The 25,405-nt window shown below is 36.1% G+C and overlaps 1 protein-coding gene across 1 annotated transcript in view; it reads left to right on the top strand.

The window, feature by feature from the left end:
- The first annotated feature begins 2,080 nt into the window (after positions 1–2,080).
- Positions 2,081–25,405, top strand: part of Lim1 (LIM homeobox 1) — an 81,268-nt gene continuing 57,943 nt past the window's right edge. Inside the window, 6 exon segments of the mRNA XM_028320232.1 lie at positions 2,081–2,120; positions 2,123–2,314; positions 2,317–2,367; positions 2,370–2,447; positions 8,089–8,278; positions 17,232–17,440. Of these exon segments, the coding sequence (XP_028176033.1) occupies positions 2,081–2,120; positions 2,123–2,314; positions 2,317–2,367; positions 2,370–2,447; positions 8,089–8,278; positions 17,232–17,440 (760 nt within the window).

Genomic DNA, 25,405 nt, shown 5'->3' with positions numbered 1-25,405 from the left:
ACGCAGTTTTCCATAGTGTTTGCATAGTTTTCAGTCTGAAAAACTTATGGAAAACTTCGTCAGTTATGCGAGCTACGAGTAAATTACCTCAGCTTAGTTTTCGGTCATCAAAGATGTTGTTCCTTGTGAACGAGGCGTATCATGTTTTTAATTAATGGTTTCAAGTTCTTAGTTGATGTTTGTGTTCAAAAGTTCTCATGCGTTGGTCACCGTTTTAGCCCGGGGCAAATATTTGTTTGGTATGTTAACACAGCAATCAATTTTATGCAGACTCGACGAATGTTTTTTTATTCTTTGGCTGTGTCGAAATAAAGGTCGCTATATTCGGTAGGTGTCCTTATATAGCGACCATTATTATAATAAGGTCGGTACCCGCGACTTCGTACGCGTGAAAATGGTTTGAGTAATTTTCCAGTTTTTTTAACATTTTTCATTGATACTCCGCTCATATTTGGCCTTCCTTGATAAATGGACTATCTAACACAACAATATTTTTTTCAATTCGAACCAGCCTAACTTAGTTCCTGAATTGAGTGTATTCAACGAAACATACAAACTCCTCAGCTTTTTTAGATTTGCACTTTCCTGAAAATACTTTTTTAGTACTTATTACCCATGAATTAAATTCCTGTCTACTACCTAAACTATTTGAATACAAATATTAATTTAATCATACATCACAAATATTTATTTGTAGAGATAATAACAGAGAATTCGTCAAAATTGTTGGATTTTGTTCTACTTAGTGTAAAACTTGTACTTTTCTTTCGAGACTCTACAATTTTGGCGATCTTTTATCCTGTGAAAAGAAAAACATTTCCTTTTTGCAAGTTAATGTTGAAGTTTTAATTAATGATTAAATAAATATTTGTATTCAATAAGTTTTTGCCAATGCCACATTCCATGTTGCCCGGTTGGCAGCGGCCTGCGTCCAGCGCCTTGCTGACGTCCACGCTGCGTTTTCAGGTACGCAACCACCACTCCAGAACCTTGCTGCCGCATCGACCATCAGTTTTGCGTACTAATGTGCCCTGCCCATTGCCACTTCAGCTTGCTAATCCGTTGGGCTATGTCAGCGACTTTAGTTCGTTTACGGATCTCATTTCTGATTCGTTAGGTTCGTCGTCTGTAATAAGTTTATGGAAGTATAATTAATTAGATTTGAATATCTCGTACGTCTCACTCGATTAGCATCCTAATCTTTAGTCTTGTTTATGAGAAGTAGATATTCGTAGTGCCTCTAATGGTTATGCGATTAGGTATACATATACATATGTATATTATTTCGTGATCACGATTATGATAAAGATATAATGTGGCTATTTACTCGTGCATAGAGTTTGTATAAAATATTATAACTTAGTAACACAATTTTCGTCTTTGATGACTCTACATTTTCAGGCACTGTCTATCGTGAGTTTTTGTGCTATTCCAAGAATTTCAGGTCTATTATGATACTTACCTATTTAGGTAAATACGAATAGAAAAAAAAGATAATATTTCAGTTTATAGGGGATTAGTTTAACTTTTAGAAACCGAGATATTTATTAGGAAAAAAATATGACGAACCTGTATCATAATTCCATTTCAGTATTAGGCACTACCAAAACCAGTAGTTATCGTATAATAAGTAAGCAAACAAATGAAATTTAAGTTTCGTGTTGAATAAAACGTCTCTAGAAATTAATAATTAACGTATGACATATAAAATAACAACGTTGTGTGAAGATAAGCACACCGAGATGATAAAACCGTTCCTGAGTTACTCATAAAAGTAATTATCTACCCACAAACGCAAGCAAATTCTAGCTCGGCAGTAGTACCGGAATTATCACGGCAATAAAGAAAACGAAAAGCCAAGAATAACGTACGTCTCGAAGGCGGGCAAGTGTCTACATAAACATAGCCTGCACACGCCCCCAGTCAAAACAGCCTCGCCGAGCCAAACCATAAAATAAGACACCCGGCCAAGCTAGAGACGCAACCGAAAAATCCAGGCTCTATAATTATGTTCAGCTACCACCCGATCTACCGGCAAGCCAATTTAAATTTACTGCGAACACCGCACGTGTCCCACAAAATGAAATCCCACTACCGCACAGAAACACGCACGAAAAAAGACGCAGAAAAAACAAGCGCTGGCGCCACCCCTCGGTCGCTAGTGGCTGCTCGGTAGAGCCACGCCCGATCGAGAGCGCTACCCTTTCCGTCTCGCTTGCGTTCTCGCTCTACATATATCTGCGTCTCTGTCATTCGCGTGGTGGCGTTTGAAAACTGCAGCTTTTTAGGCAGTACGCGTTTAGTCGTCGCGCATGTAGGTGCGTTGTGCGGCGCGCGAGCCCGCGGTGTGTCTAGTGCAGTGCCGTGTAGAGGTGCCGAAGTGGCGGGTTTCCTTGCCTCAGGACGGGGGGCCCATGCCCCCTTCCACCAACACCACATTGGTAAAAGTTAGTGTCCTGTGATATCTGAGAGGACCATTTTCTGTCTATGGTTGCGTGGAACTGTGTATGTGCTTGACGATGCGGACATATGGAGGTTATTTATTGTTTTTGTTTATTGTTTTATGTGTATTTATGTATTCGAAAGCTATGTATATTGATCAAAAGATTTGGTTGACCAGTTGGGTTTATTTACCATTATAACTTTGTATGCCAACTGAAATCTCTATCAATTTTTCCATTCTATTCTTTTCCTTTGAAATTCTAAAAAAGTTTTCAAGTGTATAACTTTAATAACAATAGAGACTAGGTAAAAGATACAAGCAGGTACCTTAGCTCTACCAAAATATACTGAGAACAAAATAACCATCCAAACATCAACTCTACATAACATACAATGGTAATTTTCCCTGAAAAAAGTTACAGATTCTGGGTAGTTATCATTAATGACAACATGATTTCAGTAGATCTTCGCCTGGATAGTAATTTGAAAATAGGCCTAAAGTTATAATTAAGATTTTGTATAAAGACGGCGTTATATGAAAACCTCATGCATTTTCTAAAAAGTTATTTCATAATGCATAGAAAAATAGTACCATATACCACAACAAATAAGACATCGAGTTCTCCCTTGGCTTAATCTTTACAAGTATTATTACTAAAATAGTAAACGAAACAAACAGTATCTATCTACACACAAATAACGATTTAATGGTATAAGTTATGAAAGATACATGAGCTTAGTACCAACTTCAGAAATACATAAATACGAATATATCCATCCCTAATAAATAGGGCCCAAACTGTGATAAAAATAATTAAATAATCTATTACACAAACCAAATTTATCGATAGCTAAATTGCATTATTGTAAAGTTAATCTAGCCAGAAAGTAAGTACAGTAAAAAAGACCACCACAAAAGTAGAAAGCAAGGTGGTAAACCACAACAATAAAGAAAAAAGTAAGGTATTATAAAACAACAATACCTGTGACAAAAACCAATGGGTCATAATTATTTTTTCTGAATTTTCGTCTCTTTAATCTCAAAAAAAGTTGGGTGTTTGTTTCTTTTGTCTTTAATTCAATGGTTTGCGAAACAATGAATAACAAAAGAAAAAATGATTGGGCGCGTGCCTAAAATTACGAAAAACTTTTACGCGGAATTGGACGTGTAACATAATCTACACAAATCAAATGAAATCATTTATTACAATTATTTCAATAATAATTACCTACAACTTGAACTACTAATTTTATGAGAGGAAAATAAAACAATAATTATCAGGTTAGTGTGAGGTACTAACTATCATAAAAATACCTACTTAATTCTGAAAATCTTTTAAAATGTTTAACTTTCAGAGTACATGACATTTCCTGAAATGTAGATACATACAAGCAAGAAGTACTTATTTTAAAATTGTACAACTAACATAGCTAGTCAGTCTATGTGATTTATAAAGAAAGTGTAAGCACACAATACACTATCACATAACACGAGTTAGGTTTACTTTGTCACTCTACGTATTAATTAATTTGAATATTTTTTCTACCGAAGATAATATCATGTAGGCTCTTACAATATGTAAATTACCATTGATGCGGCAGTTTTAACTATCAGAGGTGATAAAAAATCCGACAATGTTATAAAGTAACACCCGTTTGTGGTAGAATAATAAGTAGAGCTTGCTTATTAGCGGGCCCGGATCCTAGGACGTGCGTGTAAATCGTTTTAGTGGTTTCCAGTAATTGAATGACAAAAGACTGCAGTTTTTGCGTTAAAATGTAATTTAATCACCGTAGTCAGACCGCACTATTGTGGGAAAATTGACAATTAGATTGTATTGTAGTCTCCATATACACATGTTAATAATAATATAATTTTATGTTAAAAATAAAAAATAAATAAAATGAAGTCGACTCTAAGGAAGACCTTAAAACTTTGGTGATAAGAAAAATAATTATGTAATCATTCAATAAAGTTGTTAGCATATTTTAAAATAATTATAATTTAATAGTTACTGTATAAGAATTCCGTCAGTATCTATTTTTCCAAATTTTCATGACCATGTCCGTTCTTATTAATATTTAGACGTGGAAATTTATTTGTGCGGCGTCCAATGGTTCTACATTCCCCTTTTTCCAATGTTTTCCATTTGGATGTAGGTAATAACATTGTAAATAATTTTATGACTTATATTGATGACATTATTATAACTTCTCAACACTTAAATACTCATGTGACAAATGTAAACATGAAATGGGATTGCCGAAGAACAACTTACTCTAATCCTGCTTAAGTCCGGCGAACGGATTATAGGTATTATAATATTAAGTGCAGCAACCACTACAAGGTGGCATTTAATCTCTTTTACGAAACACCTTTTTGATGATTAGACGTTTACAGTTATAAATATTTTTTCCACTTCGTTGAATTTTGACAGTAGGCTTTTTTAAACTTCGCCTTAGCATAGGTACCTACCTAATATCTACCTCTGCTTTTAGTCATCGTTGAATGGTGATAGATGAAGGTACTCTCTCTATTGATAAATTTGTTTACCTGTTAGGTACAGATTTTTTACCCGATTATTACGGAAAAGTTAAAAGACCCTATTTTAGCAATATTTTGCACCAACAAAGTTAGAAATTTAATTAATTTTGAATTAAAAATTTATTGAACAAAAATATGAAACACAAGGATATAATAGTGTTAATTCTACTTTCGAAAGAAATAATTTGTTTAAAATATAAATTGTATCTTTGTGTTACATAAAAATAAAGTATTTTTGTCTGTTGATAAACGTAGGTACAGTTTTTCTGAGTAATCTTCAAAGGTAACAAACATTAAGAAAATTTATTGGATAAAATGGCTTGATTATCCACGTTCAATGTGAGTTATAACACTTAGATATAATTAATCACTTAGTTTACCGTCAATTTGTTACACTGTGACACAATTGAATTATCCTTGCGAATAAAATTAATGGCTGTTGATATTAGTGCAGTGTGTCTTGGAAGCAATGAACTTGATGCGACATTTCGTTTGCACACAATGTCTGATTTGCACCTAAATTGATGTTTACTTGAATGAAACCATATTTTAACAATCAACAGCTTACCCGGTCACCTTAAATTTTATAACGTTTTACGGAGATTTTTTTAGAGAATTGTCTGGTGTATGATATTCTCAATGGAGTTTTTTTTAAACCAATTTACTAATTTCAATTAGAAACAAGATAGGTAGATAAAATAGATAACCGTACAAAACACCAACTTACAAATATCTTTAGTAACTAGTTAATGTAATAAGTATTAGATCATCTCATAGTATAAAACAAATGCGTTCCCGTTGTCTGTTCTTAGATCTTTTAAAACTACGCAACGGATTTTATTGCAGTTTTCAGCAATAGATAGAGGGATTCAAGAGGAAGGTTTATACGAATATTACATTATACCCGCATGAAACCGGGGCGGGACGCTTAGTGAGTTAAGTAAGGCTAGGTTTATTAAATTGACGTGACAAGTAAAAATAGTGACAATCAACGGCCATATTTAAAATTCCGCAAGAGCTGACTCAGTCTAAAAGAGATACCACTGTCAGCTCATTATTTTTATTTAAAAAATCCACAGCCCTAAACAGCGTGACAGCGGGCAACTTTTAAAAATCATACGCACCACTGCATGCCAACCGCAGTAAATCGTCGTCACAGACCGATTTCTGAACGCAGGCTGAAATGGCGCGCGACCAATCGGACATTCAGATTTGAATATGGAATATTAAACTTAACCGCCGCGGCGACCTTCATAAATTTAGCCAATAAATGTCATAAGCTCAAAACGCGCGCGTCCAAAAAAATGCATTCGGATTGTTAGAAGGGTTTCAGTTGACATACGGTGTTTTTTTGAAAGCGCTTGTGAGGTGTCAAAATTTTTCGGCGAGCGTAAAATTGATGGATAAATAAATCTTACAATTAAAAATGTTATTGAGCGTTGCGTTTCTTCTGTGCATATTTTTTGGTCGATTTTTGAAGTTTATTTGTGCCATATGCGTCTGACCTTAAAATAAATATGTCAAGTCTTGTGTTAACCATAGCTTTTGGACCACAAGCACGATAATTAGTAGGGCTTTTATGTTTAGTTTTAATTTGATCATTTTGTCTTTTACATAGATCTTAAAATTTTGGAATACGCTACGTTTATTTCACACACTCGTTACGCGTTGCCCGGTAATAACATATGCTAATAAAACTTTATTCAACCTTAGCTTTATCGATCGTAAAACTTAATCCCATTATGTTTTCTAGCTGTTCGTTGCTACCAGCTTTATGACGGACTGAGGTATTGTAGAGAACTAAGGCTTAGTTTGCAAGATTCATTCAAGTCTGAATCCTGAGTCTATTATTACCGAATACTCATTATTGTAGCTAATAACAGTTACATATATTTTAGTCTTTAATAATGTACAAATAGAGCTGAGATTCGAGTGGTGCGTGGTTTTCTCAGTGCATTCTAGGCGCGGCCTAGACTTTACGATTGCGCATGCNGCGCATGAGCATGTAGGCAGTTTTGAACCTGTAACCTGCGCTTGGTTTCAATATGGCGGACATCAAAACGTTAGTAAATAAATAACAGTTTATTAATATTTTGTCCTATAAAGGTGGAAGTAACGTTGGTGTATAACTTTGTTAAAGGATCTCAACCTATTCCAATATCTATGAATATCTACTTTATGACATATAAAATTAAATGTAAATCTCACTTCTTTAGACGCTTTACACTACGTGTTTAGACCGTATACCTTTACAAATAAGCAGTCATGTTAACAAATAGGAATTATGAGGTGACAATAATATACCAACGGTTTGGGTCGCCTCTCACATAATAGCGGCACTCAAAAGTTTCTTCCGCCACTTCTACTCACCACCATACCTTTTTTGTGGAGGTAGTCAGGCACTAGATATATTAATGGCCTTGTGATAATGGAAAATTGCTGACTAATTTTCTGTAAAGATGATGAGCGCTAGGCATCCTCGGATCTTAAAAAGAAGCAGATTTTTACAATCAGCTGCCCTTTCAAATTACCTGTAGAGCACTAGGCCCCTTAGAAGCTTTTATAAGGTTCGTGGTCGCCTTTTTCCAATCAACCAGGTAAATCCTTGTACAGTACAGAGTAATTAATTAATTTAACTAAGTAGGCTCCCGAGGAACTGAAAAAAGTTAGGGTAAGGCGATTACTAGGTACATTGCACCGCGCTCCGTCGCGTTGCGCGGCATCCGCAGTACAATGCTGCTCCGCATGGTGTCGCAGATCTGGGCCTGAGGGCTTAGTGTGAGTTTACATCAAACGTCGTTACTACTGAGCGCGTAAAAAGTGACATTGACAGTGCGCCTTTTAAAAGAACGCTAGTAACAAGTGGGATGTATGACGGATTATACAGCGCCCCTAGCGGAAACTTTCAAGAACTAAAATTTTCATATGTAAACTCACACTACGCCCACTGGGTCCTGTCCTGCTGTATAGAAAACACGCGCGCGTTATCTGTCGCCCCACGGACAGCGCGTGCAGCGGTGGAATGCGGTGCAGTGGGATAATCGCTTTAGGTTAGGATGTTTTTCATCCAAAAAGTCCTCAACCAATCCCTTCTTCACCAGGACGTGGCGAGGCAGGCGGCGCGATGGCGTGCGCCGGCTGCGAGAAGCCGATCCTGGACAAATTCCTCCTCCACGTGCTGGAGCGCGCGTGGCACGCGGCGTGCGTCCGCTGCGCCGACTGCCGCGCGCCGCTGGCCGACAAGTGCTATTCTAGGGACAACAAATTGTTCTGTAGGAACGACTTTTTTAGGTAAGTGAGCGCATCTTGTTACTAAGTCTAAGCTGATCCTGGAGAAGTTCCTTCTCCACGTGCTGGAGCGCGCGTGGCACGCGGCGTGCGTCCGCTGCGCCGACTGCCGCGCGCCGCTGGCCGACAAGTGCTATTTTAGGGACAACAAATTGTTCTGTAGGAACGACTTTTTTAGGTAAGTGAGCGCATCTTGTTACTAAGTCTAAGCTGATCCTGGAGAAGTTCCTTCTCCACGTGCTGGAGCGCGCATGGCACGCGGCGTGCGTCCGCTGCGCCGACTGCCGCGCGCCGCTGGCCGACAAGTGCTATTCTAGGGACAACAAATTGTTCTGTAGGAACGACTTCTTTAGGTAAGTGCTCACCTTGTTGCTTAGTGTAAGCCGATCCTGGACAAGTTCCTTCTCCACGTGCTAGAAGCTAAACTAACTTTGTATAGCTGTTGGTTTGCAACCCGCATGTTACTTAGAGTAAGGCGTAGTATATGTTTAAGATAGCTCTAAGGAACGAATAAATCAACAATCAACCATCCCAATGAACGCCATCGAGCCTAATCTCCCGCTTTAAGCAAAGTTCTCATAGGATACCAGACAATCGATATAACACACTTACATATGTACTATGTATATCGTACAGAGAAACAAATGAAGGATATATTTGGTGCATAAAGTTTTCTGGTCCGTTTAATACAGGGAGAGAAGTAAGCTGCAGAGGTGCACATAATAACACCTATCTTCGCTCTACTTATCGCAGCCAGTAAAGCACACAATATTTAAGTTCTTCGTTTCACACACTACCTTGATGATGAAATTTATGTTAAAGTCTATCTCTGGGTACTCGCTCAAAGATGTTGCTTGAGGCTACAAAATGATTCTGTAAACATTTTTATAAACTCTACATTTTTATACCTAAACTTAAACTCGTCTACTTATAACGCCTGTATTCACAAACATTACTATGAGGTCTCAAAGTGCGCATGGACACACAGGGTGACACATGAACCAATCACAGAGCTCCATTCAACGCTGTGCGTTCGATTTGCTGCTTCACTAAAGCAAACATCGTTTGTGAATACGGGTGTAACTCTCTTGAGCCACACAGCCTTCGGATGTCATGTGCTCATAGAGAATGACAATTTCATTGGATAAAACGGTTTTTTGCAGGATCTTGTTAGTATTGGTTATGTAATCAAATCATAGGTTTTCAAACTGAATTAAAACTGATAGCTCGCTATTTTTCACACGTTGTTTTTCTCTTCCTCTTCATCTATTGTTATAAACTGCGATATACTCATTATGTGCCGGGTATTTGTTTTACGTGGCAATTGTTACTTTACTGTTTAGAACATAAAATACATTGTTTGTTGTCGCCGTAAAAGCTAGACGTCAGGGCGTTTGAAAGCTCATGAATTTTAAGCTTGCGATTCCTTGCACTCGTTATTTGCAAATAAACAAAATATTATTTGCAGGTTTAATCCTTTAATATTATTGTGAGACGCCATTGGCTTGAGAAAATTGCTTTCCCTGTTCTAGAAACCAGGAAGCTTTTTGTCGTCTTGTAGTCCTACAAATATTGTCTTTGAAACACATATTAATGACAAGATTTTGAAACTTTTGTCACGTACTTCCTAATCAGTAAAATACAACACGATTATTATACTCATCAAGAAGATGAACGGACTTTGAGGCAATTAAGGTTTTGGAAATTCACAAAATCAAAGTTGCAAATTGCCTAGAATTCTAAGTGCATTGTAAAGTGACAGAAATAAATATTGGAAAAAAGGGACGGACATACTGCTAACTTATTGCATTTTAATCTTTTATTTTAGAAGATAATAGGTATAAGTGTAGGTCACATTGAAAAAATTAACTGCCGGAACTTACAAAAAAGGGCCACCACATAGAAAGTTTAGATACCCTCAATTACCCACAATTTTCTCTATGGGCAACATCAAAAAGGCCATAATAATATTGTTAAATTATATGGCGCCAATATTTTTATAAAAAATAAACAATTTTCTGTCGCAGGGCAGGCTTTAGCGGAAAACGGTTCACTTACGACTTCCGCAGGCTTAATGGTTCAATTTAGTTTACTTTTGGGGATCTATCACTTTTTTGTATAAATATTTACCGTTGGAACTCAAAAACAGCTGTTGCTAAGTGCTCATCCTGTTGGCACTACTGATACAGCGGATATGAGCAATGTACTAAGTTCTTTAAAAGTCATTGCATGAAAAGGGTTGGTTTCCAAAATCCAGAGACTGTTAGCTATGACGAACGTTACGAATGAAAAGTATCTAATCCAAATTAGCATGTAAGGGTTATGGTAGAGACGCAGGTAGTGTTGCTATAAGTCCGAGAAATGCGGGATTTTCCCAGAATAGGGCATCTTTCTAGTGTCCAATAGTTAAATATACTAGAATTTTGTACTTATGTACTGTGTTGTTTAAAATTATATGGCCTCTTATCATAATAACCAAGAAAGAGACAAATCGCTGTCATTTTTACAACTGAACAAATAAACGGCTGGTAAAAAAAATATCAGAATTTTCGATGGTTTTTTTTACAACGCAATGTTAAATAATTTTAAATACTGTTTCTTTTCATTTGCTTTTATAAAAATAACTACAATTCGATATCGGAAAGGAAAAAACGAAGCTAACCTTTAATAGTTCCGGCAGAAATTCGATGAGTAGAGCGAGTGACATTTAGTGAGTGACGTCATTTCCGCTTGTCGTCGGCCGCCATTATGGCGTTAGTTTACGTTCCTAATTCAAATTGTTTTGACGAGTTTGTTTTTGTTGTTTATGAGTGTATATTTCCTACCAGTGTTCAGCAGTTAAGTGAAATTGAAAGGGAGTGAATTAAGATCTGATTTAACCAATAGATGGCTAAATTGAACGGTCAATTTCAGTAGTGGGTACCAAATAAATACTAAATTTTTATTAACAAACGTTGGCATAAACTCACTTATTTTTTATAGAATTAATTGGAAAACTTTGGCCAGTTACAATATGAACTTTTTACGAATAAAAGAATATTAACAATTTGTAAATACAAATATATTGCTAAATAAATTATCACTCTCTTTTGGAAAACTGAAAGAAAGATATAGGCATGCTCCAGCTGGCACAATGAAGAATTAGCATCAAGTTGTAAGTTATAAACTGTAGTTATAAAGGTCTGGGGTGTAATAAAATAAACAAACACTATTAATTTACTTTTCAAATCCGTTATGGAAGCCATGCCATCAATCAAGATTGAATGTCAAGTCGTCAACAATAATTCTTTCTATTAATTTATTTACTTTATTAATTAATGTTTATGTAAAACAGGCTGTGTCTTAGGCAGTAGCTACACCTGTGTTTTAATGTAAGGTATATCTGATGACCTTAAAATTTACTAATAGCAATTATTTTCACATTATTTTACTCGTGAAATAAGAATAAATTTTTGTTTAGTTATTTAAAACAACTCTATGCTAAATATCAAAATTAGTGTATAATATGTGTCACCCACTTTGGTGGGTACATAATTGAACAACAAACTGCAAGTTATATTTCCTCATTTTTATTTCAGGAAAATTGCCTAAAAACCTTACATTGTTATTTTCAAAACTTCATTCTGTAAACTGTTTAAAGGAAATAATTAATAATCTATCAGTGCCTAACTCTTTAAGTAAAGGTTCGGCCAAACCAACGCGATCAACCGGCGTGCAGCGATGGCGATCAATGCATTTAGGTCTGGTCGCCATCGCTGCACGCCGGCTGATCGCGGTGTGATCGCGTTGGTTTGTCCGAACCCTTNCTTTAAGTAATTTGAGGAAAACTGCAACTTACCTTTTTTCCTCATTTTCATTTCCGGAAAATTTCCTCAACACACCTTCAATTTATTTTTTGATTGACTCTATCTTATAAACTGTTTTAGTGAAATAATTAATAACCCATCAATGCCTAACTCTTACGTCAGCAGTTCGTCATAACTCAGCGTATTGTCTTTAAGCAATTTGAGGAGCGGACCTGCCCTCAGGCTGGCGACCTCACTGCGCACATAAACCTTCCAGCCGACAGGGGAATAATTAAAAATACTTCAGTTTATTTTACAATAAACAGAGAAGGATATAAAATGGAAATTTTAAATGCGGGAGAAATTACAATTGAAGGTGAAATTATTTTTATAAAGGACCTTCTTCTATATACTGTCGACAGCACATAGAACTATGTATAGTCAGCCCCAATAAAACTTTGTAATTTTTCTAACTTAAACTGTTTAGTTTATTTTAAAAAAAGTCGAATAACATCAAAACCGAGCTGTCTGTGCAACTAATCATTTGAGGAAACACATCTTTCATAGCAAAATGAAACTCTGTTTGAATCAATGTTTATCATAATATCATTTATTTATACTTACATTTACTTTTTATTGGAGTGAACTAAAGGTTACTTTTTTGTTACAAAATACCTTTACTTAAGATGCCCTAGAGTTTAGCTTGATGTACTGTCTGTACCACCAAAACAACAAAGGCTCATTTTCATTTGTACACAAATGGAACTGAAAACGAATTGGAATAACGTTAAAAGATATCGAAAAATGAAGACAAAACAATAAATAACAGGTGGATGTCAAACGTGTGCGATTTATGCGAGTGTTTCATTGCATTTTAGAATAATTTCAAACGCTCGGTTTGCTTTGCCGACATGTTATTCTAACTAAATCTCATAAATCTCCTTTCACGCGTATTTTTTTATTTACTTTAATGTAGTAAGTTCACAAAAGAGACGTCGAGGTTTTGTGTAAGGCCTGCTATATTATTTTGATAAATAAGTACATATTAAAGATGATACAAGTTAAAATAAACAAAAAAGTTCTTTAAATATAATACTGGCTGCTGTCTTGTGGTCACAGAAGACAATGTCTTCAATAATACCAACTTAAGAGGAAAATAGAGTGAAAAAAAAAACTCACTCCATTCATAAATAATCAATCAACATTCGCACATCTTACAAAAATGAAACTTTGTATTTGCAAGGAAAAAATCTATCGCAAAATAATAAAATAAAATTAGCAATATTTTACTCTCTAGATTTTTCCCATTTCCGGTGTTTTTATAATAAGAATTTGAATTTCAATAGAACGAAATTGGCGCCAACAATCAGAAATCCAAGATGGCGAGTTGCCAGTGTCGTAGCCAAACCAAGTCATGTTTTATGCATGCGGCCTACATCGTTTATGCAAATTTGTGGCTGTAATAATTCAATGCGATGATAAAATAATAAAAAACAGAAGATAAAGTACGTTGAAGGTTCTCAACAGAAATACTCAACTTAGAACTTAGGTACATAAACCCCACTTTTGATTTTTTTCCGATGTTATTTTACATTCTAATTATAATATTTTTGTTACATTAAATTACATTTTAATTAATATGCTTATTATTTACTCACTCCATAATGCAAATTAAAAAAAATAAAATTTAAGCACTGTAGTTAAGATTGAAGTAAATTCATTCTTATCCGACCTTATTTTGACGTTCATAAGTGCCAAATATTGGTCTCAAAGTAAAGATTTTTAATTTTAATTTTTATTATCATAAAGAAACAATATAGGGAACATACCATTGCACCAATAGGAGTTAACTTTGGTTAATATGGAAATGGGTCTTTACAGTCAGTTGCCAAAACGCAATCGAAAATGATCAGAGAACACCTCTACAAAGAGGCTATCAATGTTGAGAACCACTGGCCTAGACCAAACCGCAGTACGTGGTACGTACAAGTAACAAGGTATGTGTGTATTGCGGCGAGGAACAAATTGGAAACTATTCTGCACTATATCTATTGGGGCAATTTCACAACTTGTACTCTGGTCGGAGAACAAGCTGCGAAATTCGTTGAGGTTAGTTAGGATGCAGGTAATTCGTGTACAGTTTAATACTTTTACGTGTTGAAATGTAGGTGGTCTGCTATTATAAAGGTGCTTTAATAGTAGAGTATTTAATAGTAAGTAGAGGCTACATTTTCGATAATGTTTTACATGATCATAGGGAAGAAGTCAGTGGGGCGTAGGGCGTAGGTGCGTAGCGTGCTTTAATTAGACGGGCCCTGAATCAAAATTTGTTGGGGGCTTTATCTATAAAAAAGTCATTGCAAAATTACAGATCATCCCTAGGCAGCTCTTGCTTACTCTGACTAATCTGAAAAAGTCCGGCCCTGGAGTCTCTGTAAGCCGGAGGCCCTGTATCATAGATACGCCCCTGTAAAAATACTGATGTCTAGGTTACAGGAAATGTATGAAATCCGTCATTTAATACAATTCCTAGGAAATATATACATAGAATTCCTAAATTTCTTACATTTAGACATTTTAAGGCAGATTCTTCTCCTAGCCACACGTTATGCCAAAATTCATCAACATTGGTTCAGCAGCTGAAATCGTAATACAGACTAAATTAGTCAATTCGAAATTTAAAATTAAATGCCTCGTTACTTTCCGTTATATGTTGAATTCAGCGACTTAAAAATATTCAAAACAACATTAATCAGAAGAGAAAAATATTATACACAGTTTAATATGATGTAGGTAGGCTAAGGCAAGTGATTTAGAAGCTTTAGTATAAACTAAGCTTACACCCACATAAAATATAAATTAAACTTCAATTATTAATAATGTGATATTAAAGTGTTATTCAACAGATGTCCTCACGGCAAGCAGGTGCTACAATTTATTTGTTATTAACTTATCAAATTGATATTTCTTCGGACCATCAGCAACTCCCGTGTATGGGCAAACTAATATTGTTATAGAATTTAATTACCCATTAATTACGAGTATCCCCTTTGTTGGTTGACAACTTTAGTGGGCTGTGAATAAGAGTGTAATTACTTTATTTCGCATTAAGTTTTATTGTGCATAATGTTAGCAGTTTAGACCTACTTTTACATAATTATCAATGTATATCTGTGGGATTTCACCTTGGGAAATCTACTACGAGAGTGAACTCAGTGTTGTTTACTCTATTTTAATTCTGTTTGATCCAATAAATTTTGTATCCAAAGTCCTTTTCCAAAGGCATTCAAACTGATGTGCATGTTGGAAAATTCTTGGAGTAGGTGGTTCAATTTGATTTTGATTTCGAGGAGAATCTGTCTGATACCAGGATTCAACTGTTACCACATAAATATTGATAAAGATCACTTTCAAACTGTCGCATCAGCGTGTGTTCTTCATCATCACCTTTTAGAAGTTTCGGGCTTTAGATGGCACTAGGTACCCAAGGTACCATTAAAATTACCATGGTAATGGTAAATTAAAATTACCATGTTAATTTTATTTAATCATAGATAACTATCATCATTATCCTCTTATCATTCTTTCTTCCATCTATTTCGAAACGAATCGACTTTAATACTAAGAAGTTGGGTTCTAACCTATGTCAAAGTCCTAGTTTTTGTAGTCAAAATAGCTCCGTATATGTAGCTATATTCTTGGCGGCGTAACAAACAAGTTAAGCTGTAGCTGTACACCTTCTTGATTTAAGAGCCAATCTTGTCTTCATCAGTGCCTTGACTAGTGAAACTGCGGTCGGTAGCGATTAACCGGGTGATCAGTATCGATAGAAATCGTTTCCATTGCCGGCCACGGGTGGCGCGGTGATTGACACTGACCTACAAACACGGCGATCCATCGTAAACGTTTAAAGTTGCCGAAATGTTCAAGAATCTGAATTCGGGAGATTAACATTAATATTGGACGCTACTGGTAGGTACTGGTATTAAATTTAGGGGCCCGTGGTTGTTGGAAACTTTATCGTTAGGTAGATGACGGTATTGCCTTTCAAAGTTCAACTTTCAAAGGACATTATCATAATATAAAATACTGTATCATAGGAAATCTCAACCTATTTCTTGAAAGGTGTTATTCTAGAGATAATTAGCAATAAATTAAGTTCAACCAGGGGCCAAAACTGGATGGCTACCAAGTTGTGATGGTACCTACTTTGATATTTTAGAAATTTTCCAAAAACTATCATCACCTACTTACTTATTCTGCCTAGAATTAAGTAGTTATGAGATTTGATTAACTATTTGAACAAGGTGAGGTTCTTGTGCATTTTGGCTAACTTAAAAGTAAAAAAAATAATAGCTCTACGCATTTCTCAGCTTAAAATCAGCTCACGCTTGGCATATTCTCGGCTCAAACGCGTGTAATCAACTTTTTCGGGACATTTACACCGATCATTTGCATAAGATTCTCATGTCGTTCCGTTCTCATCATCCGAACATTGGTCAATTAGACCAACGTGAGCCAACGTTAATGCCAACATTGGCCGAACCGCTTGATGTGATTTTTAATCTGTGCACTGTTGAAAGTGATGAATGTTAATTATGATGAATGTCTCGGTGATAAATGGATGCGCACTGCTGTATGTCGATTCTAGACGGTTAGATGTATGTGTTTTTTATTTATGAGCATCAGAAACGCTGTTAGATTTTGTTTTGTTTTTGGTAGAGAATAAACACTCGTCTCGTTACACTACTTATTATTTGTAAAAAAAATATGCGAATGAAACGAATAAGTATAAGAACAACGTGATAGAGTGATAAACTGCTTTTATTACCGTTTACCTACTGTAAATTTACAAACATCGTTTGATGACAGTAAAATAGTGACTCTACATTGAGTTTTAAAATAAATACTTAGGCTGTATAGGCTGGGTTGCACCGTCTTATTTTAACTTTGACAAACGTCAAAAATCTGTCAAACTCCCAACAAAAAACACCGGTTATCGTTATAGTTACGGTCAAAGTTAAGTGGTGCCTCAGCCTTTTTGTGGCAAACCCGGGGTAAACATTTTCTTAATGAAATAATTTACAGCATTTTATACCCTGTTGTTCTCCTCACATCTCTTGTAAAACCTGAGTAGACATATTACATTCTAAAATGAATTCTCTCCACAGGCGATACGGCACAAAATGTAGCGGCTGCGGGCACGGCATATCTCCCTCCGACCTGGTCCGCAAAGCGCGGGAGAAGGTGTTCCACCTCAACTGCTTCACCTGCCTAGTCTGCAGGAAGCAGCTGTCGACCGGCGAAGAACTGTACGTGCTAGACGACAACAAGTTTATCTGCAAGGAGGATTACTTGGCGGGGAAGGCGCCAACGCATTGTGAGTTCTATTTTTGAATGTTTTTTCCACCTCGACTTAGTGCTTTTGTTTTTCATATCAAATTCGAAATTCGAAAAGACTGCCTGACTGCTTTTGTTTTTCGTACACATCAAATTAGAATTTCGGACTTTTTTCTTGGCAGTTGCCAGTATTCTTAAATTCGCAAGAAATACAAAAGAAAAGCACCACCAAATAGGTTGATTATTAAAATCTGAGGTACACTTTTCTTGTAAATTATTATTAAGTACAATAATACTGTAAGTTATTGTTTATGTCCGGATTACAAACTTAAGGGAGAGTCCGGTAATTTGGACCAGGTTTTTTCAATCCCATTTTACATATAGTTTTCTTTTGTTTTTGCTAATGTTCATAGTATATAATTAAAGAGAAATTATTCAACTTACTATTTCATAGGTATTAATCAACATAATTGTTGTATATTTAGCACAATTCCACAAAATACGAGTTCAGAGCTTCGGTCCAATTTAGCCAACCGGTTCGATAATTTGTACCACAGGGTGACTAAATTGGATTTCTATAAATTTCAAGCCTATAAAAAAACTATGGCAAAATATTATACGATACATTCTTAACAAATTAGGAAACGAAAAGGAACAGTAGTTAATAACATAGACAATCGGTATTGTTTTACACGTTATCACAAGTTTGAGTAAAAGTTTTGTAATTCCAATTATTGTAACGCACACTTGTATCTAATCTACTTTGCCAGTCTTTTGCTTTCATTTATTGTTAGTCAAACATAACTACGCTATTATAACTTCAAAATATGATTTACTAAAAAAAAATTCAAAATCCTTTGGTAAAGTTCCATACAACTTGATGTGGTACAATTTAGCCGACTAGGTGATAGTGATTTAAAAAAATCGGTAAAAAATATAGCTTATAAATACCAAAAAATGTTTCAAATAATTGTAATCCACACTAATTTACGCGTCTAAATAATATATTAAAAACACCCTGTGATTAAATTTAACAAATTACAAACTAAACATGCATTGTCAAAACTTACTTGAAAACAATGAAAAAATACTTTTCAAAATAAAACACACGTGTTCGTTGTCACGGCAAAAACCACATGGCCGATATTAATTGAATTTAGTTGTGTATCGCTGAGTGTATCAATTACAGACATTCAATAAATACTTTCCGAAATATGAGGGTGGTACAATTTACCCGGCGGTACAATATACCGAACTCTCCCCTATAATTTAAGAGTACCTATTAAGAAAAAGAACTTTACTCGAAATGATAGTAAAAAGCGTTACGATGTTACGTTCGTAGCTTATTTTTCTCGTAGTTACTACGAAAATGCATATTGAATTTAAAACTCCGTTTAGTCATATGGACCTATGTATATTGGTTGTAAAACCATAACAATTGGTTAACAAACCAATGAGACACGGTCACCACCACAAAAGAGTCATTGATTCCAAGTAATTCAGTTACAAAATGAATTATAACAAAATTACAAATTAGAAAGGAAACAGATAGGAACATGTAACTAACAACAGGTCAATGTCGCCCAACCAGCAACTAGATTACATCGAAATTACCCATTCTTGTCCGCAAACATTATTTACGTAAGTTCAATCAAAGATCGATACACAATATACCGCATCACGTATACAATGCAATGTTGCTATATGAAAAAATAAATTAGGTCTTTTATTGCCCTCACCTCGCCCGCACCCAATCGAAAGCGAATAATTACTTCTCTAAAACACGACCACGTCTCCTTCAATTTCCGAACGTGACATGTGAGAATTGCATTCAGTTTAAAACGCGTTTTTTATTGTTTAAGAACGTATCGCGGCAACAATAAAACTCGGAGCACCCATTTTGAAATCCGATTTTTCGATCAATACGAACCGTAACAGAATCCGAGTGAAAAAAAGAAGAATAAGGCAAAGGCGTTGGACAAAAAGCCAACCGCATTACACATTAGCCACGTCTCCACGCGGTAGTGGCATAGACAACTTTTTTATTTCTTCTCGTGGCTTTGTAAACGGCAGTGCCTCGTGATATAAAAAAAGCGAGTGATTGTGAGATGGAGTCGTGAGTGATAGGAGTTCTTTTCAAAGCAGTAGTACAAATATTTTGATTAGGGGTTAGATATTACAGCCCCTTATTATGATTTTTGAGAAAGGTTAGAGTGGGCGTAGCCCTTTCTCTTAATTTACTATGTAAAAACTTTTCAAACAGTAGACTCCTAATGTCTTTTTAACGTCATACCTATGTTTGAAATTAGAATAGGGTCAGCACTGGCTGTTTTACTACTTATAAAAAAGAGTGTTCGCTCTATTTTAAAAAAAAATCTAGACAAACAGTTATAAAATATTTAACCCTGCAGTGTCCGCCGTACAAAAAAGACCAACGTCCAGACAAAAACAAGTATGTTGCAAAACCAGACCATTGTAACTTTATGTCAATAAGTATTGAGTTCCGGTATATCTAGTTTTAGTGACTTGTACCATGTTAATGTATTCAGTTTGTGCTACTGTATCTTTTACGGCTTTGAATATCATTAAATAGATAAACAGCTTAACACAAGTTAACTGTGTACTCGCATTTGTATGGGAATGTTATGGAGACGTATATGGCGTGTCAAACAACTGGAGTAGAGATACAAATAACTTAATGCGTGTTTGAACTTTATAAAACTAACTTAATTATAGCTTGATTAGCAGTTAATATGTTAGTTGTAATGAATGGGACAACCTATTGCCTGGTGACATTTTCAGCTTACTTTGTAATATTTTTAAATTCAAATTGTGTTCACAGTATTTGTGGTTCGCTGGTTTGATGATTCGAAAATGTATCTGTGAGCATTAAGGTGATCTATTTAATCACGTTGGTCGTAAAATAAATTACAAATAAAATGTCAATATCGAGTAATAATATTCACTAATGAGAGCGATAAACCTATTGAGAGAATTTGAGGTACAGTTCTGACATACTCGTACTTATGAACGATCAAGTTTATTTATGTTGTAGATATCACAATTATAGGTATCGTTAGCAATTATAATAATTTTATATCGATGATTTTATGTCAAATAAGCAAGAAATTGTGGTTTTATATCTTTCTGAGCATAAAACAGGCATTTTTTTTTATCACAAACATCAAACTAAAAAAAATCTTAACCCTATTGCAAACTCATTCAAAAATACAACTCAAATTAAAACTGGGCACATAATATCAGATGTTTTTCAAATGCAAAAAAACAACACCGCGGGTTGTGCAACATGTGCTCGCCCGCGGCGCCGCTCGTGTTTGCTCGTCATAATTGTGTTTAGGCATTGTTAGAGTGGAATAACTTGGCCAAATAAACTTGCGGGGCTCAATCGACCGGAGTGTAGTGATCTTGTTTTGGAAATGAAATTCGTCTTGCATTGCGTAAGAGGAGTGTTAAATGTTGAATAGGATATAATTATCTTATAATAGGACTAAAGGTGCCAAATTTTAACGAAAAAAAAGAATGCCCCAAACAGAAAATCATTTTTTTGTGCATTGCGCTAACATATTTTTAAAGATAGAGTCAGGTTGAAATTACAATTTTAGCTTCGTTTATTACAAAGTACTACGCTAAAAGCTACAAAAGCTTCATCATAATTTCATTGTCTGTGCCAAATTGTATTCGTTTTGCACAACCCCCACCCCACCAGTTGCCTAAAACACTCAATTTTTCCTAATCGGAAATTTCAAAAGCGATATATCTTTCACCCCCAAAAGCTCAGTGAGCGAAATGATACAGATATGGCAAACAAGGTATTGTTTCCACTAGCTGAGCTAAACCCCACGCACGGGTAGATTAGACCCGCCCGAACTCGGAGGGTTAAGAAGCTTACGCGGTTAATGCGGGATTGTGCAACTATTGCGTTCTACAATATTTTTTATGCTAAGTATCCTTTGATCCATCAAAGGCATCTGAACTTGCATAGTAAAAGAAAGCACCATGTTTTTTCCTTTTTTTCTACATTAAGGAACTATTAAATTCTTCATTAGTTATTACTAAATCTGTGATAAATCATAGGTTCTGAGATATCTACAGCAAAACTTATCAAATATTGCGTTGAAAAGTATTCTTCATTAAAAATGCTCATTAACTAAAACTAAACCGAATTGATTCTCTACTTTCAGTGCACCCCAAACGAAACAAACTTAGCAGAATTTACGGTTACTCTCCCAATATTTTGCGCCGTCAAACAAGAAATATTTTCCAGATACATTTCCTCCCCTTGCCGATAAGGTCCCGCTTCTGAGGTGGGGTGTTGTACCCCGGTCTCTGAGACCCCGGTCTGCGAGACCCCGGGCGATAAGGCTTATCAATCAAACGCACGCGGCACGCGCGGGGTTGATGCGATGAATTCGCGTTTATTCCTGCATTGAGAGGGTTATCGGCTGTTCGTGTCCGGTCATCTATTTTTATCTGACTGCAGAAAGGAGGCTTTTGTTTTTCTGATGGTTAGTGTGGATTTTTAGTAGTCTCTAGTAAGGCTAACTGCAACTGCTGCTTTAAATTGATTGATANCTACACATCAAACAGAGAATGGGCAGCAGCGCTCTCTGAAAAACATCAATCTTTAAAACTGCGATCTCCAACCCGCCTGCCAAGCGTGGAGATTATGGCAAAACCCTCCACTATAGTGGAGGAGGCTCATAGTCCAGCAGTGGACTGTAAAGGGCTGTTGATGATGATGATGATGATGATGAGTAAACCTAGCTCTACATTTTTTTTTCTATTTATTTGGCACAAAATATCACTTCTAACCAAAAATAGTAACTAAGAAAAAAAAGACAACGAGTGCCCAAAAGTAACAACTAAATTAACAGATAGTTACAAGATAATATTTCTAAAGTTTAAGTACATCCATGATAGGATTATAAGTTTACAATGGAATTTAATTTACAGTTAAACTAAATGTGTGCAAGTTCAAGAAAAAACTAAATAATTATCATTAAATACAAAAGTTGTTTGGTGAGTTTGGACTTCATTGTGTTTATGGAATTATTTTCTTTTGTTGGTATTTATCCTTACTACACGTTAACTAGAATTTTTTTGATACAGTGATTTATACATGATGTACTGAGCTCTGTTTTCTACTGTAGTGTTGCATTTTTTCCTGTTTTAGGAAATAAAAAATTACAAAATCAGAGTCCAATTCATTGATGAAGTTCTATTTGACCCAAGTCCAAAACATGGATCGTGTCTCTCAGTGTGCTTTCAGACGACCTTTATAATATTTTCCAAAGCCCTATTTATTGTGGCATTACGGGCCCCCTCCGCAAACACCGCTGTACCAACGCTGCAGGCTGTAGATACGCGGTCTGTTGTTGTTGGGCCACGCTCTATCGCCCGCGAGATATGCCGCTCTGGTACTTTAAATAATTTGTAATTATTTAAAAACGAAAAGGAATAAATTGTTTATTTTAAAAAATCTCAAAAATAACAAACATCCAGCCAGACATCCAAACTTTCGCATTTATAATATTAAGTACTATAGAAGCAAAGCATCAATGAAAAAAGTTGCGAGAACGGGAAAATTATTGAAGCAGTTTTCACGCATACGAAGAAAATATCTGTACATCCTCTTTGGTTCGCATTTTTCCTTCCTATAGTGCGATAGTTTTTACGTTTTCAATGCAAGTAATTTATTCAAATTCAAAACCGATGCAAAGTTTGTAAGTTAACTGTCCTTGTAAACTTTGCGAACTCTACTATACGATGAGAATTTCAGGTCAATGAACTTTACAGATATGGGTTTTCTTACTCATTAAAAACAACAAAGAGAATGTCGGATTCACCATTTCATTATCAAGTTTGTCAACTTCACAGACAAAAATGCTTTATTACGAATTCAGTAAAAGTATAGAACTTTGAACTAACACGAGTGTCGACTGTAAAAACTGAACGGGGAAATTCAGACGTAAACAAAACTTGTTCTCGCATTGTAAATTGAACTTTACTGCGTGAACTCAAGAGTGGTATGTGAGTGGGAGAAAGTTGTAGGTATATAGAGTCACGTAGTACGAACGGCGTGGAATGGAGGAGACGGATAGAATTCCATTTCGTGCCCTCCCCGCGGTAGCCGGGTGGGGGGTGGGGGGAGGGCAGAACCCATTACGCAAGATTCTGCATCCGACGGGACGGGACGAAATGACGGAGTGATCGGCTGATATTAAAGACAGAGACACGAATATTGTTTAAACAGCGCGTCGAAAAAGGTCGAAGGTTCGCAAACGACTTGCCTTTCTCGTTTACGCAAATGAAGGGCAGACTTTAACTGAAAAATCTACAATAAAATTTTGTCAATGGCTGTTTTGCTATGCAATTTGTCAATCGTGTACCTACAGAATATTGAGTAACAAGTGCCATTGATGTGATTAAAGTTAACAACCAAAAGGTCAAGACGCGTCATCTCGCACGAACATGCGTGTTCAAATACGCTTGAGCTCGAATCGTTCGTAACTAATTGTAAAATGAAATACCGCACAATATTTATCTGTCTAACGTAACAGTTGCAAAAGCAAAAAACCGCGGCCCATCGCTCCGAGCAACGCACCTAACCCTCGAGTGCGCGCGGATTTACGCGAAATTTAATATCACTTGTTCGTTCTCGCTAGTTATAGCTTCTCACCTCGCCGAGCCACTGCAATTCCGTCCTATGTCTGTCCATTAATTTTTATTTATCGTTAAAAACGATCGATAGGTAGCGTGCTCGTAAAATGGCCGCAGTAAACGTTTATGTTTGAGTTTTATGATGTTTTAATGTAGCCTTTTTGAAAGCTCGCGAGTCCCGAGTTTCTATTTTATATGGACTCGTGGAATAGAATTATAGGCAGTAAAACATGCCGAGATGCACCATAACGGTTTTAGCTGTTCATTCGATATTATCGGCGCAAAAATTGCGTTTCGAGAAATCGTACCTAAGGATTTAATGGTGTTGGTGACAATCAGTGTGCTTACCATGAGTTTACGTTAGGTGTGCTCGCTAGCGACTGCGTAAAAAAATGACATTACTTGTATGACATATTGTTCAGCGCCCCTAGCGGCTACTTTCAAGAAACAAAATCTTCATAGAGATTTTTGACGTACCTACTCGCTAGCGAGCACACTTATCGTAAACTCATGGTAGGTACACAGACGTCTCAAAAGGACATTACAGTTTTTGTCGTGTCCCCAAGAAGTTATTTTCATATCTGTTTTTAGAATTAGTATTTGTATAAATAAATTAGATAGCAGGTCAAACAGATGATGTAACGAATATCCGGCATGAAAGCGAAGATAAACCTATTTGTCCATATTATTATAATTTCTTAGGAGGGAACAGCAACTGGCTCAATTTGCATTAATTCGGACCGTATAATAGCGGAAGAGTAATTTCAGACGGACACGAACAGCTGTAAATACGAGTAAAATTCCACCGATCACGTACCAACAAATAAAGACAATAAAAAACTAATCGGTCAACGATTTACAGCGTCAGGAGCGTACCCCGAGGGCAAATTATCGATAATCGACCGACTAACCAAATAGCCGGTGTCGATACAAGTTATCGACAGTAATCGTCATAATCGCTAGTGCCGCGCGATTGTTGCCGGTCGCCATTATGGGACGTGCGCGGCGTTTTAAAACGCAGCCATAATGATTGACCCATCATTTCGGGCGTTCCTCTAATGGTTTGTATCGCCTTCGATAGGCCACAGGGTTCCCGCTAAACTGGAGGTCTCGAAAACTTTTTGTACACGCTTATTATTGAAATTATTATTTATTAACTGTAATTGTCGTTGACGTTTCGAGGGTTAAGTTCGGCGTTTAGCGTAATTTGGTCGGTTTGCCTTTCCGAGGGCTTATTGGTAATTATTAGTTGTCAAACCGCCAACGTAATTCTTTTTATGACTATCAGGATAATGTTTCCTGTCGGCACTCTATGTGAATAAGA

The sequence above is a fragment of the Ostrinia furnacalis genome, unplaced genomic scaffold (genome assembly GCF_004193835.3).
Source record: "Ostrinia furnacalis isolate ACB-3 unplaced genomic scaffold, ASM419383v2 OfSCF7365, whole genome shotgun sequence".
Lineage (NCBI taxonomy): Eukaryota > Metazoa > Arthropoda > Insecta > Lepidoptera > Crambidae > Ostrinia > Ostrinia furnacalis.
Note: the sequence above shows the minus strand (reverse complement) of the source record. Positions and strands in the feature narration are given on the sequence as shown.